At 45.1% G+C, this 15,531-nt stretch overlaps 1 protein-coding gene across 1 annotated transcript in view; it reads right to left on the bottom strand.

The window, feature by feature from the left end:
- Nucleotides 1–2,413: 2,413 nt before the first annotated feature.
- The window catches only part of tspan17 (tetraspanin 17), a 38,762-nt gene continuing 25,644 nt past the window's right edge, over nucleotides 2,414–15,531 (bottom strand). Inside the window, exons 3-7 of the mRNA XM_084332442.1 lie at nucleotides 14,860–15,030; nucleotides 13,615–13,740; nucleotides 10,791–10,838; nucleotides 8,608–8,724; nucleotides 2,414–8,055 (exon numbers count right to left, since the gene is read on the bottom strand). Coding sequence (XP_084188568.1) covers nucleotides 7,990–8,055; nucleotides 8,608–8,724; nucleotides 10,791–10,838; nucleotides 13,615–13,740; nucleotides 14,860–15,030 — 528 coding nt within the window. The 3' untranslated portion in view covers nucleotides 2,414–7,989. The remainder of the gene's footprint in view (nucleotides 8,056–8,607; nucleotides 8,725–10,790; nucleotides 10,839–13,614; nucleotides 13,741–14,859; nucleotides 15,031–15,531) is intronic.

Consider the following 15,531-nt stretch of genomic DNA (forward strand, 5'->3'; position numbering starts at 1 on the left):
GAGGCACTTAAAGAGGATTTCACCTGTCTAATGACTAGACAAATATCAAGATGTATCAGTGGACCAATTGCATGCTTTCCCAGAGGACAAGAAGCCTTCAGTCGACTTCTTCAGACATTAAGCACCCCCCACAGCCCAAATGGAGTGATACAAAAAATTATTATAATAATAATAATGTTTTTCCAGTCGACTTTCGGCACATTTTGACCAATCGACTATACAAATCCTTAGTCGGGGACAGCCCTATACTATATACTACTGTAGTAATACTATACTATGACACCAAAAGATTACAGGTGTAAAATCACTAGAAGAGCTGATCCAGTATCCAGGACTGAGGTCTGCTGTCTGGGGCAACGACCGTGAAGAGCTGCAACACGTTCTCATCACAAAACATACAACGGGTACGGAATAATGTAAAGGATTTACGTATTTATGTGGCAATATGTCTATTTTGTCAGCCTATTTGGTTTTTGCAAACGTTAACATGATGCACTAATTAGGGACGAAATTAATGACAACTGTGGCCAAGTGCTGTGCCAGTTTCCATTGTTTGAATATGTAATATATGTACTTATTTGTAATGCACTTATTTGTAATATGTACACATTGTACATTGCAGATACAATACATAAACATATTACTTATGTTATGTACATTATGTACCCTTTTCCCCCTGTGGCCCATTAGTATTTTATTTACATATTTTAAACCAGAACGGGCTGAAATCTGATACCTATAGGTATAGTAAAGATAAAACTTCAGAACCTTATTGATTACAAGGTAAATGGATGATTACAAGGTAAATGGATGATGATTACAAGGTAAATGGATGATGATTACAAGGTAAATTGATGATGATTGCAAGGTAAATAGATGATTACAAGGTAAATGGATGATTACAAGGTGAATGGAAGATGATTACAAGGGGAATAGATGATGATTACAAGGGGAATAGATGATGATTACAAGGTGAATGGATGATGATTACAAGGGGAATAGATGATTACAAGGTGAATGGATGATTACAAGGGGAATAGATGATGATTACAAGGTGAATGGATGATGATTACAAGGTGAATGGATGATTATTACAAGGTGAATGGAGGATGATTACAAGGCGAATGTAGGATGATTACAAGGTGAATGGATGATGATTACACAGTGAATGTGTCCCTGCAAGATGACTCAAACCTTTCCACTGGCTCAACAGTGCAGGATTCCCACCCTTTGTCTCCCTCTGTTGGCAACTTATCATGTGACATAACAGGACCTTTGAAAAACATTTAAATATTTTCCAAAGTGTACACAATGTTTACTTGTTCAAATCAAGTGTTATGCACCAACCCATGATTAAAGAAAAACTCGAGACATTTTTGGAAATACACTTACTTGCCATCTTCCCCAGTCAGACCAGAAGATCGATATCAATTTAATCTCTGCGTGTCAGTTTTGGGAGTTAGTGAAAGTTGTATTGCGTCACTTTTGACAGAGCTAGGCTAGCCGATCCCTACCGCTTCCAGTCATTGTGCTAAGCTAAGCTAGCATTCACCTCTCCCTAGGCCTATTGCACACAGAGGAAACTGATATCAATCTTCCTGTCTGACTCCGGGAGGAGATGACACATCTCTTGGCGTGGGAGGAAACCCACGCAGACACAGGAAGAACATGCAGACTCCACACAGAAAGGCCCCGTGTGGAGTTTGACCCCATGACCTTCTGCTGCACTGCTTCCTGGTACACCTCCTTTACATACAGGTGCATCTCAATAAATTAGAATATCGTGGAAAGGTCCATTCATTTTGCCGCATTGATGTACTGAGTGAACATACTTTTCAGTAGGCCGACATTTCTATATACAAATCAAATATATTTTTGATTGGTCTTATGTAATATAAAAGAATTCTGAGATACAGAATTTAGGGTTTGCATGAGCTGTAAGCCATACTCATCAAAATTAAAACAAATAAAGGCTTGAAATATTTCACTTTGTGTGTAATGAATCTATACGCTATGAGCGTTTCTCTTTTTGAATTTAATGACTGAAATAAATGAACCTTTCCACAATATTCAAATGTATTGAGCTGCACCTGTATGCAGATCTGAAACCCTGTCTAACAATATTATCATGGGGTGTCCTTGTGGCTCACCATGCTGGGACACATACCTGTACTACCATGTAATCACAATGTCATGGGTTCAAATCCAACCCGACCTTTGTAACACGTCACCCCCCTTCTCTCTACTCCTGACTTCCTGTCACTAACGGTCCTATATAATAAAGCAGAAATACCATAAAAAAATATAAAATTCGCACAACACACAGTGAAATCCTCTATTGTATTGTAAACTAACAAGTGCAGCTTGAAATCGAGAAAAGAAGAGACTTGACTCGCTTTTTATTCCTCGTAAATCCTTTATTTTAATATAAGAAAGAAGCATATTTCCAATACAATATACAGTGTAACAGACCACGTCCCACTACTATCGGACTCGTATTCAGCATGTCTTCACAAGACCAACCTTGAGAACAGGCAGGTCTACACTTTAAGAAAAGATGGATGGATGGATGGTACGTTGATGTGTCTTACATTCTGTTGCACTTGAGTAGCCTACAAGAAACTGAGAATTTTAAAATAAAAGCAGTACATTTTTTTTTTTTTTTTTTTAAATAATAAAATGTTCTTATTGACTCATCTTAAAGGGAAATGCCTGAGAGGCTCAACAGATCAATGCAGTATCCTACCTGTCGCCTCCTTTTAATTGTGAGCAATTCTGTTAGTTCAGTTTTAAATGCCTCAAACTTAAACAAGAATAAACAACAGAATGTGAAAGGAAAGAAGGTAGAAGTGAGAGTGGAGTTTAAATGTGGTCAGGTCAGGCTAGTGGCCTTAGTGGCATCGACCGGCATGGACATGCTGGAAATATGCATTTGTAACGCTTGTGTTTAAAAAAGAACAAAAAAAAAACTCTGGTGAGATTAACAGCGACTGCACAAGGTCAGGGTGAGATGAGGTAGACTTGGGAATGTTCTACTGCTACGTATTTGGGATGTAAACATAATTTGTCTTGAAATAAAAACAGGCTTAAAGGCTTGAACTGAAACGATTTATACCTATATACTTTTTACACCAGCAGAACAGATTAGCGATTCCATTCTGTTATATGGTTAAAAAATAATAATAAGTCACCCTGTATGAACCAAGGAAACCATAAAAGAAGGAAAGGTCATCACGTCAGAATACCAGCGTTCTATGATCTGCTTGGGAGCCAGATTTTGGTGCCAGTTCTATCGAAGCCTATATTAAAATAAAAAATATACAAGCTATTTGAGGAAATAATCAACCAATATATAAAATGTTAGCTTGTCAACAATTGAACAAATTGCTGATGATTCTGAGATCAGAGGTAGTAACCTGTTTAAATGACATAATAAATCGAGGAGATGGCTGATCCCATTCAACTCAATGTTGGCCGAACTGAAAGTTTTCACACTTGGCACCAATGTGCGTTCACGCGCTACAGTGACATGATGACCCTTCCTTCTTTTACAGTCTCCTCAGTATGAACCAGGGCCAGATAGAAATGATTCATAAATGCACATGTTAGGATTAAGTGTTATGTAAACTCTGGGGGCTGTTGTAACCATGGTAAAAGGTCATAGTCTATGAAATATATAAATTATTTTATAGTTTTTCTGCAGCTGCATTGACGTGAAAAACAACACACCATTCAAACGGTGGTTTCTTATCATTAAAAACACTTGACGATTACAATTTAGTAATAATAATAATAATAATAAACACGCATGTAGGCTCACATCCACACCTTCTGAAGAAAACCAGGAAAGCGACGCACAATGGAATCTGCTTTCATGCATACGATGACGGTTCAAGAGGTTTATGTAAAAGCAGAATGGCGGCTGACATAAGACATGTATTTATTCACATTCCTTGACTTCACATCTGTTGTGCACTGCGCTGCGTGAGATAAGTGTGGAGGAGGCGGAGGTGATATTGATACACTTATACATTCATGGTAAACATGAGGCTCCCCCATGGGAATAATGAGACAGCAGGGGAAGGAGACGATAATGGAGGATGGATACATGTACATCAAGTCGTAAGGCCGTCGCCATCTCGCAAGAAATAAGAAGAAGCAACCCGCCCTCTTTCCCCCGCAAAAACACTAATGCATAAGAAAAACAAATAGCAAATGATCTATAAAAAAAAAAAAACATTTTAATAAACTGTGGAGTCTGCATATAAAAGTCCAGCCACGCTGCTATTCTGCTCACTCGTGTGGAATTATTACCAATATTTGCATATATATATATTTTAAAATATTTATTTTATATTCAGACAAGTCTGTGAGTGAACCAGTGGAGCTTTTCATTTCATCTACAACCAAAGCCAGATCCACACTGTCACTCCTTTTTATTAGGGCCAATAAAAAATCACCAGCTTTGCATGCATATTGAGCTTTGCGGGGGAACTAGTAAAAAAATACCTAAGCAAACTAATCCAAAACTTCTTAAGAAATATATGTATATTATATATATATATATATGTCCACCCTGGGAAGAACATGCCTGTCTATCGATGATGAAAAGTTGTGCTACGCTCATGAAAGAAACCTGTCCCTCTGACGAGCTGAGACATGAGGGGAAATGTTATCTAGCTGTGATGTAGGAGCAGGATGACTACTATACCAGCTGTAGGAAAATTCAGGACCGTCCGTGAGGCCAGCCTGGCTTTGTATTCATACGCATTAGATATGATGTATTATGTAGGACTGGGTATCGTTTGAAAATGTCCTATACCTGGGCCAAAACCCATACCTGGGATTCGATATCAAGACGATACTTTTTTTATACCGGTGTTACATTTTGGATCGTGGTTGAACAGAAGAAATGTTATATCTTGGAACAAACATGCTTATTGGCTCAGCGACACAATGAGATTTAACTGCTTAGGTATCGAACAACAAGGTGTCAATCAATACCACAGCATTTTCGATACTCGATAGTATCGGGCCAATTTGGTCGATACCATAAAAGCGTCAAATTACGATACCTGTACGATGTCTGTGTGGAGGTCTAGCATCATCCACAGGATCAGACATGGGGAGGTGAGATGGTTCCGGACCATATTCACCTTAAGCTGCCACCCCTCCTGGGTAGGTTGGTCCTGATCGATGGTGTGGCCGTATACAGAATATCCAGTAGGATTCACTCAAAACCTAAACATAGATACTGCAACCCATGGAGAGGTGGGTTAACTACCTCCCTAGGCTACCAGTCTCTCAAAAGGTACGTGTCTTTGCCAGCCTGGGGGTCTATAGGTTCAAGTTGACCAAGAAATGTGCAGGTACAGTATGTGGCTGTGAAAGTCCCGCCCCCAAATGCCAGCTCACGTGTCCAGCGACGCCACATATTTCTACAAAATAATAAACGACTAATTCAGTGGTTAAATGCAGACGGTGACGTACAGCCAGTCAGGACGATCCATTCGCTCCGACTAGACCCACGTCTGACCACATCCCATAAGGGACTGACCTCGTCCAGTTGTGAACGTTTCGAAGCAGGTGGCCAACTTTAGAATGCAAATGTTTTTTGTTTTAACACTGAACGATGAAGGGATAATTACACAGGAGTACAAATTGTATAAACTTTGTTTTGACAAAGTAGCAGAATGACCCCCTGCCCACCTGTATGTATGGTAACAATAACAATATGGCAATATTTCTTATGAGCCATCATCGGTAAGCATGATTAGCCTGGTTACAGTACTAAATATCAATAAGCTATAGTCAAAGTAAAAGCAGCATTCATGTTATATTGAGACTGTTGCTAATATAAAAAGGTAACAACTTTGTATTTACTACTCTATGTATTAAAAAGAAATAAGATCAAAAGTTCAAAACCAGTCCAAACAAAAGAGAGAAGACAATTAGACACAACTAGAAGAAACACTGAAGAGATACTGTGACACGTTTAATGTTGCTTTACTATTTTTCTTAACCAGGCACTTGATACACAGTGGGTTTTATACGGGTGAGAATCGACTCGCTAGCGATTATAATGACAACCAATTAGTAACAGCTAGCCACAAGCTATTGAGTTACCTTGTAGCTAGCGAAGATCATTATTGTCTTGTCTCCATTAGCTACTGTATGTTAAGCCTGGCTGGTTCTAGGCATGGTCTAGCATGGTATGGTACGGTTTGTGTCTCCATTGTGTTTTTGGTAAACTCTCCGGTTGCTAGGCAACCTTTCAAAATTCACACCAGCAATTGTGGTACACAAGCTAAACAATGATACAACAGTCTCAGCCAGGTCTGGCCAGGTTCTAAAGACAATGGAGACACTCACTGTGTGGCAGACACGGCTGAACCGCTAGTGGAGAAAGGCATTGGTTTACATAAGTATTGAGGCCACGTTTCTGTTGAATATCAATATCAAACGTTTTCTTCCCATTATGTGACAAGTGTCCAGTGAAGTGAAATAACATGTCAAGACTGAAACTGTCACGGTGTCTCTTGAGTGGATATAAGGTTTCAATCTGTTAACTGGCTTATTCTCTTGCTTCCATACACAGCGGAGAAAAACTAAATTCATAAAACCATACATGGTAACACAGATCAAGTAAAAAGGCCCCGAACTGGCAATCCCACGTGCTTCAGGGACGCTCCAAGATAAACTACAATCTCCTAACGTGAAACCCTCGTCCCTATACGCTCAGCGGTAGACCTACGGAGGCCCAAATGGAGTCAAATGAAGCCACAGGTAGCACCATCACTACGATTATCAGCGTTTTATCTTCGTCTGTCGGTTTATCTTAAGTCAACGGACGCATGGAGAGAATAAAACGGATATCTTTCGACCTGCGGTGAAACAAACGAGTTATGTTTGGTGACGTGCCGCGTCAGCCGGACCCTGAGCTGCTCCACGTCAGCGCCTGGCGTCCGGCCCCTGAGGGACTCAAACTCACAAAAGGCAAGAAGAGGAAAAGAAAAGAAAATCACTGGAAATAAATGGCACTTTTTTTTCTCTTTTCTTTCATTGTTGAATTGGAACCTCATGTTCATGCCTGGACTGATCAGAAACCAGCCCTGCTCAGACCACGCCTCCTGTCCGCGCCAGCGTCCTCCCGTCTCTCAGACCACGCCTCCTGTCTCTCAGACTGTGCCAGCGTCCTCCTGTCTGCTCAGACCACGCCTCCTGTCTGCTCAGACCACGCCTCCTGTCTGCTCAGACCGTGCCAGCGTCCTCCTGTGTCTCAGACCACGCCTCCTGTCCGCGCCAGCGTCCTCCTGTCTCTTAGTGGTCATAAAGGGAGGCGATGGAGAAAAACAAGCATGTGCGCTAAAGTCCTCCAGCCGCCCGTTATCATACAACTCTCTCATTTCTGAATGAGCTTGTGAGACTGTCGTGGGGGGGGGGGGGGGGGGGATGTCTGAGTGATACAGAAAACAGAGGACATGACCTCCTCTCTCGTCTTGCAGTCGCTGTGTTCTCTCCTCCTCCTCCTCCTCCGAACGGCTTCTATTCTGTCGGCTCAGAGGACTTCTCCTTGTGCGATGGCGTCCCGTAAACACGCCCCGCCGAGAAAACTAAAGACTCACGGAACAACACAGAGGAGGACGCCACTGTGGAGTCGGCTTAAGAGAGGAGCACCGCCGCAGGGATCCCCCCCGTGAGTCTGCAGAACCCCTCCCCCGGCCGCGCGCTGAACCACGGGGGGTGTTGACTGTAGGAGCGGATTATTCTCCCTCGGGTAAACTCGGGTGTGTTTTGTCTGTGTGCGTGTGTGTGTGCCTGTATGTGTGTGTGCCTGTATGTGTGTGTGTGTTGTCCTGCTCAGTGGGGAACATAGACGTAGTTCTGTGTGCTGAGCTCTCAGTCTGTAGGCGATCTGGAGGATCCGATTGGCCAGGGGGAGGGTCTGACCGGGAGGGGTCTCCCTCACCTCTCCCCTGACGCCTGGCGTCACCAGTTGGCCATGACCGACTTGACATCACTCACCAGGTTCTGAGCCAGGCAAATCCCAAAGATCTACAGAGGAGGAAGACACACCGGACGTTAGGTTAAAGTGACATTCACAGGGTTTCTGCAGACGTTACAACGAGCGCTTGCTGTTGCGTGTTCCAGACAGCAGATGGCAGTGATGAACCGAAATCACTCAAGCACAGACACACACAAGAGTGATACTGTTGTCTATAGTTTACATCTAAAAAACGTAATTCAGATGTACGTCACGTATAAAAGGTACGGGGGTGCAGTCGTGCACACACGCGGTTACACGGCGTGTTATTAGTAGTCACTCAGGGCAGAAGTGCGCGCAATGATAAGTACCCGGCCGTTGTAGAAAGCTACCCGGCCGGCGGCCGGCACTTGTCACCTAGACTTTGCATAATAATAGGAACCTACGAGAAGGTGGGGGGCTGCTTGATCTCCATTGTTATGCATAATAATCATCTGTTCTGTGCGCAACTGAGGGAACATGTATGCGCGTGCGCGGGAGCGCGTGTGCACGTGGCGTGTAACCAGTTCCCATATTACGACTGCACCACTGGGTACGAGTGACAGAATAAAGGAACTCCTTACCTGTAAAAGTGCAAGAGCAACAAAGACTCCAGCGACAACGATCAGGTTGTCTTGTAACCACTTCTCAAACTGCCCCACGCAGCCCTTGGTGTAGATGTACTTCTGCTGGTCCAGTTCCTGTTCGTCAAGAGACATAAACACACACCAACAGGGAATAAAGAAATAAACATTATTTTATATCACATTCAAAAACTTTTTCAAGAAGGGGCGGGGGGGGGGGGGGGGGGGGGGGACTTTGGACAAATCAAACATTTCAACTTTGACCTATGACTAAGATGATCTATTTTGGATCCCCTTTGGCATAGAGGGTGATCTGCCCGCTGACTAACTAGGGACTAGGAGGACACGAGGTGAGCGTGTGACAGTGACACTGTGGTTCAGAGGGAAGTCACTTTAGCGCCCCGCTGCTTTCCCCCGGGACAGAGAGCATCGGTCAGATCTCGTCAGGGAAGCTGCTTCCTGTTCCAGATGTCAGGTTTGCTGTTTTTAGACAGAGCTGGTGACGCAGGCGACGGCCTCCATTCACAGAAAACCGACGGCGAGGTGTAATTTAGAGCCGGCGATGACACTGGAGCACCGGGAGACGGGGGGGGGGGGCCCAGAGAGAGGAGCTTCCCCCACAATGCCCTCTTTGTTACGCCGCGGTGCGACTCCATCAAGGCACCCTTTTGTTCCCTCGTGGAAACCTGGAAACCCAACTCTCCACCAATGGGGAGGTTAAAAAGGAATCCCGGGGGCAGCCAATGAAACGGCAGGAAGTCGCATGTTGTTCTGACCGTGAACTTCCCCCTGAAGCTATTTCAGCTCTCTCTCCTTTGTTGTTCTGCTATCCTCCCCGTCTCTCTCTCTCCCCCCCCCCCCCCCCCCCCCCCCCCCCGCCAACACTCCATAAACACTCTGCACAGGAACCCGCTGCGCTAGCAGACAGTTTCAGCAACCTGTCATCTTCAGTTCACTGTGTTGCCGAGCGCCTAGCAACAGAGCCCTCTCTGACTGCAGTGTGAGCCGTCACCACGCCCACGCACACGCACACACACACACACGCACACACACACACACACACACACACACACACACACACACACACACACACACACACACACACACACACACACACACACACACACACACACACACACACACACACACACACACACACACACACACACACACACAGAGAGAGGAGAGGCAGCGGGCTGGCATAGAACCCACCGAGTCGCCAATTACAGAGCGTAGTAAGGGCTGCTCTCAGGGCTAAAACTGGAGCCTAATTATCCCCGTCAGGAGAACAATCTGTTATTAAGGCAGGGAGTCGGAGACGAGGAGGCCTGTCTGCCACCAACCTCCTCTCCCACTGAACCTGCTCTCCTACTGAACCTCCTCTCCCACTGAACCTCCTCTCCCACTGAACCTCCTCTCCCACTGAACCTCCTCTCCCACTGAACCTCCTCTCCCACTGAACCTCCTCTCCCACTGAACCACCTCTCCCACTGAACCTCCTCTCCCACTGAACCTCCTCTCCTACTGAACCTCCTCTCCCACTGAACCTCCTCTCCCACTGAACCTCCTCTCCCACTGAACCTCCTCTCCCACTGAACCTCCTGTCCTACTGAACCTGCTCTCCTACTGAACCTCCTCTCCCACTGAACCTCCTCTCTCACTGAACCTCCTCTCCTACTGAACCTCCTCTCTCACTGAACCTCCTCTCCCACTGAACCTCCTCTCCCACTGAACCTCCTCTCCCACTGAACCTCCTCTCCTACTGAACCTCCTCTCCCACTGAACCTCCTCTCCCACTGAACCTCCTCTCCCACTGAACCTCCTCTCCCACTGAACCTCCTCTCCTACTGAACCTCCTCTCTCACTGAACCTCCTCTCCTACTGAACCTCCTCTCCCACTGAACCTCCTCTCCCATTGAACCTCCTCTCCTACTGAACCTCCTCTCTCACTGAACCTCCTCTCCTACTGAACCTCCTCTCCCACTGAACCTCCTCTCCTACTGAACCTCCTCTCCCACTGAACCTCCTCTCCCACTGAACCTCCTCTCCCACTGAACCTCCTCTCTCACTGAACCTCCTGCACTGCAGTGTTTCTAGGTATGTTGTGTGAGTGTTGGTTAAGACACAGTACTCATAAGTATGCAAACTTTGCAAACAAACCAGGAGCTTTAGGAAATACGCACCCCTTTGAGCCGCACGTCATATCCACACTGTGTGTTGATGACATCCTCCTGCAAGGAACAGCACAAAGATATTAGATTTGATTCAAATGTACAGCACAAGTACAGGACAACGAAAAGAGGTTTGGCAAATGTAACAGTAAAGTGCAATAGTAATATATAATGTACAGGTGATTCAACTGGATATATATATATATATATATATATATATATATATATGAGTACTACTGATTAATAGTGCTGCTAACACAGTGCATTGCCTTTGTGGGAAGTTTTTTGGTCTTTTGGTCGTCATATATATATGTATCAACATCTGTCTGAATATACCTGCATATAATCATTTTCACATATCTGTAGATACTATATAGATCTATACATATCCCTTACCTACTCTTACTAGATGTATGTACAAAGTTAGTATTATTATGTACTAAGACGTACTGGCCAGCATCGTAAGAGTAGGTAAGGGATATGTACAGAATACAGATATAGATATAGCATCTACAGATTACGTAAAAAAGGATTATATTAGGGATGCCCCGATTGATCGCCACCGATCGTTATCGGCCGATAATCAGTATAAATATGCGATCGGTGATCGGTGATAATGCTTTATTTTCGCCGATCGTCAAAACCGATCTCATTCGCTGAGTTCTGTCTCAGACACCGGGAGCTGCACTCACTCCCACACAGTGGTGCAGCGTCTGCTCCCTCGTCTGCTCCCTCCAGCCCCTCCCGCGCGCACGGGTCTAGTCTATCTAGTGGGACGGGAGGACGGCGTCTCCCTGAGTTAACATTAGCTACCGTTACAAAATGACCCAGTCAACCATTCACTTCCAGTCCAATACATGATGAGGCATTGTCTAACCGAACGGTATCTAGCCGGCCAGCTACCGATAGCTCCTGACATCAACAAACGCTCCAGCAAGTCTAGTAGAGACGTGTATGATACCTCAGGTTAGCTGACGCCAGCTCACTGTTCAAAACGAAATGTCCCACTGAACTAAATAGTTCACCGAGGCGCTGTATCAACGTTATATAGCCGGCCAGCAGTAGCCACAGATAGCTCCTGATATCAATGTTTTATAACACTCATTCGATGCGTATTCGAGCTGAGGGCATGTTGTTGAATGTGATCAATAGGGTCTAGCTGCAGCTCCGGAGAATCCTGGCCGTAGCTGCAGGCTACTCGAGTATAGGGCCCAGCTGCAGCTCCGGAGAATCCTGGCCGTAGCTGGAAGCTACTAGAGTACACACAGACAGTGGAGCTTGTTGCGTGGTGGCGATGTCTCGCAGATAATACAAGTACAAGTCTAATTATATAATATATATATTTTATTAAAAAAAAATTGATACATTTCTATTTTTTTTTTAATCAAAAACGATCTGTATCGGATCGGTATCGGCCGATATGGCTCACGACGATCGGTGATCGGTATCGGTGGCAAAAAACGTGATCAGACAGATGTTGATAAATATATATACATGACGACCAAAAGAACTTCCCACAAAGGCAAGGAAAGGTCTTTAGTAACTCTACAGGGTAGAAATGGCTGTTAATTCCAACTCGCCTAATAGTAGGATTTGTTGACGAATCTGTAAGACATTTTCCACATCATTAATACAGAAGAAGAACCCGTTTAATTCTAGTGCTTAGGCCTTTCATTATTCATTCACCATCAAAGACTTGGTCGACTAATGTCTTGTCTGTATTAGCTATGTTTAGCCTGGCTGGGGCTAGCCATGGTCTAGCATGGTATGGTATGGTTGGGTTTGTCTCCATTAGCTATGTTCAGCCTGGCACAAGCTAAACCATGATGATACAACAGTCCCAGCAAGCTTTGGCCAGGTTGTGAAAGGTGTCTGTCTCAGCCAGGGTCCAGCCAGGTTTGGCCAGGTTCTAAAGACAATGGAGATGTGACCCAGACAGGCCACAGCACGAATAAACCCTGGCTAGTGGAGATGAGGCATAAAGACCCCATTACAGCTAAACCCTGGCTAGTGGAGACAAGGCATAAAGGCCTCAGCATGGCTAAACCCTGGCTAGTGGAGACAAGGCATAAAGACCACAGCATGGCTAAACCCTGGCTAGTGGAGACAAGGCATAAAGGCCTCAGCATGGCTAAACCCTGGCTAGTAGAGACAAGGCATAAAGGCCTCAGCATGGCTAAACCCTGGCTAGTGGAGACAAGGCATAAAGACCCCATTACAGCTAAACCCTGGCTAGTGGAGACAAGGTATAAAACACCACAGCACAGCTAAACCCTGGCTAGTGGAGACAAGGCATAAAGACCTCATTACAGCTAAACCCTGGCTAGTGGAGACAAGGTATAAAAGACCACAGCACAGCTAAACCCTGGCTAGTGGAGACAAGGCATAAAGACCTCATTACAGCTAAACCCTGGCTAGTGGAGACAAGGCATAAAGACCTCATTACAGCTAAACCCTGGCTAGTGGAGACAAGGCATAAAGACCACAGCACAGCTAAACCCTGGCTAGTGGAGACAAGGCATAAAGACCACAGCACAGCTAAACCCTGGCTAGTGGAGACAAGGCATAAAGACCAAAGCACAGCTAAACCCTGGCTAGTGGAGACAAGGCATAAAGACCACAGCACAGCTAAACCCTGGCTAGTGGGGACAAGGTATAAAAGACCACAGCACAGCTAAACCCTGGCTAGTGGAGACAAGGCATAAAGACCACAGCACAGCTAAACCCTGGCTAGTGGAGACAAGGTATAAAAGACCACAGCACAGCTAAACCCTGGCTAGTGGAGACGAGGCATAAAGGCCTCAGCATTGTTTCTGATGATGAGCGTGGGCCTCACAGCAGGGTCTTTGACGCAGCAGGAGAAGGGGACTCCGCAGCTCTCCCTGCTGGGGTTCAGCTCAGTGCAGTTGAAGTAGATGTTCAGGTTCCAGTCGTTGGGCCCGTGGGCTCCGCAGCATGACCACTGTGAAGGAGAAAAGGCAGAATGACCGACCCGTGGAGGATGACTGACACCATGTGGCCATGACCGGTAATCGCACCTTGTTTAAACGTGACGGATGAAAGGAAACGGCAACGGAAAATAAATGTCTTCAAGCAAAAGTGACTTTTGGGCACCGTTTTACATTTGTGTCGTTCATATTTTATGTTATCTGGAAATGAGAGCATAGCCTTTTATGGATTCCGCAGCGCTGGTCGTATCCGACCAGAAGAGCTTGAATGGGCAGTTTCACGCCGTTTCATACCGTTAAGAGGGTTTTCTCTTGTTCAGTTTTATGCTGGTAAGTTTTATGTCCGTTTATCACATCCTCCTATCAACAGAGTGAAAGGATCTAGGTAAATAATTGGCAAAGTGGGCCTTTAAAGGGTTTTAAAAGAAAAATTGAATGTACAGAATGTTCCGTTATATGCTGTTAACCAACGCCAAGCAATTGTGTGTCAGCAGTTACAAAAAAGAAGATAAAAATGATTTGTTCCACTTCCCGACGTTGGCTTCACTTTTGTGCTCCGCGGCAACAGACATTTTCCTCTGAACGTTGGACTCAGAACAGCGCTTGGCAGCCGACTCAGCAGGGAGGCCCTCCAGACAGCGAGCCACGACCCCATGTGAGTGACGCCGGCTGATTACAAGCGGACAACAGTCACGTTGTGGCAGATTATGGCCCCAGTGACCTCATTGCACTGCTTCATTAGGATAACTGGAGGATCATTCTAATTGATGACAAGTGGTGTGATTTACACCGTGACATCGTTGTCGGGGGACGACCTACAGACGAGCCTGTCTCTGTGCAGGAAACACAACCCGTTTGAAAGCTACTCTCTTCATCTCAACACGAAGTCCTGGTGAAGACTCTTCATATTAGGGCTGCACGATTTTCTCTCTAAGAATTGAGATCACGATTCTTATTTTTCGTCATCATTTTAAAAAGTTAAGTACAAAGTAAAGAACATTTAAATAAATAATATATAGAAATTTGTCGTGGACAGTCGCGGTTTCTTTTATTCCAAGTTCTTAGAGTGATTCAAGTTTTGAGTGTGTATTTCCGTTGTGTCGTTTCTTGTAGTCGGGGTGCTGTGGACTCACGTATTCCTGGGCAAAGTCGATGAGGTTCTGCAGGTCAATGTCGTCTCGGTAGGCCTTGACGTTGTTGTTGATGAAGAAGTTGAGCTGGTCTTTGATCCAGTCTTTAAAGACGAAGGCCAGGATCCCTGCAGTCAACTCCAGGAAGAAGATCAAACCCAGGAACACTGAGAACTACACACACACGCGCACACACACACACACACACACACATACACACATGCACGCGCACAAACAGAATATTTTAATCAATGTTTTCAATGACAGGATCTTCCATGTCCTATCAGGAAGAAACACTCCATGCTTTTCCATCATCACTCTATTGTAAAACCAGCAAACAAACAAACTATTCTACCTCAGTCTGGATGTTGTTGGCCTGACTGACAGAATGAGAACGTGGCTGAATGAGGACCTGTGGTCCCTGGAGGAACCATTATGTCATCTCTTTACAGTAAACGCAGGAGGAAACGGAGGTTAATGATAAATGCACAAGGGCCATAAAACGCTTCCCGGCCCAAAAGCCACATCAGCTCCCTCTGGCTCCTCCTCTCTGCAGTGGCTAATGGACCTGGAGGTCTGACTTAATAGCCACTCTGAGCAGCAGCCAGCAACCAAGCTGGTTTGTCTCCATCAGTTGTACTGTTGTTATCAATAGTCAACCCCACCCCCAAACAC

Source organism: Notolepis coatsorum (assembly GCF_963971535.1).
Source record: "Notolepis coatsorum genome assembly, chromosome: 16".
Lineage (NCBI taxonomy): Eukaryota > Metazoa > Chordata > Actinopteri > Aulopiformes > Paralepididae > Notolepis > Notolepis coatsorum.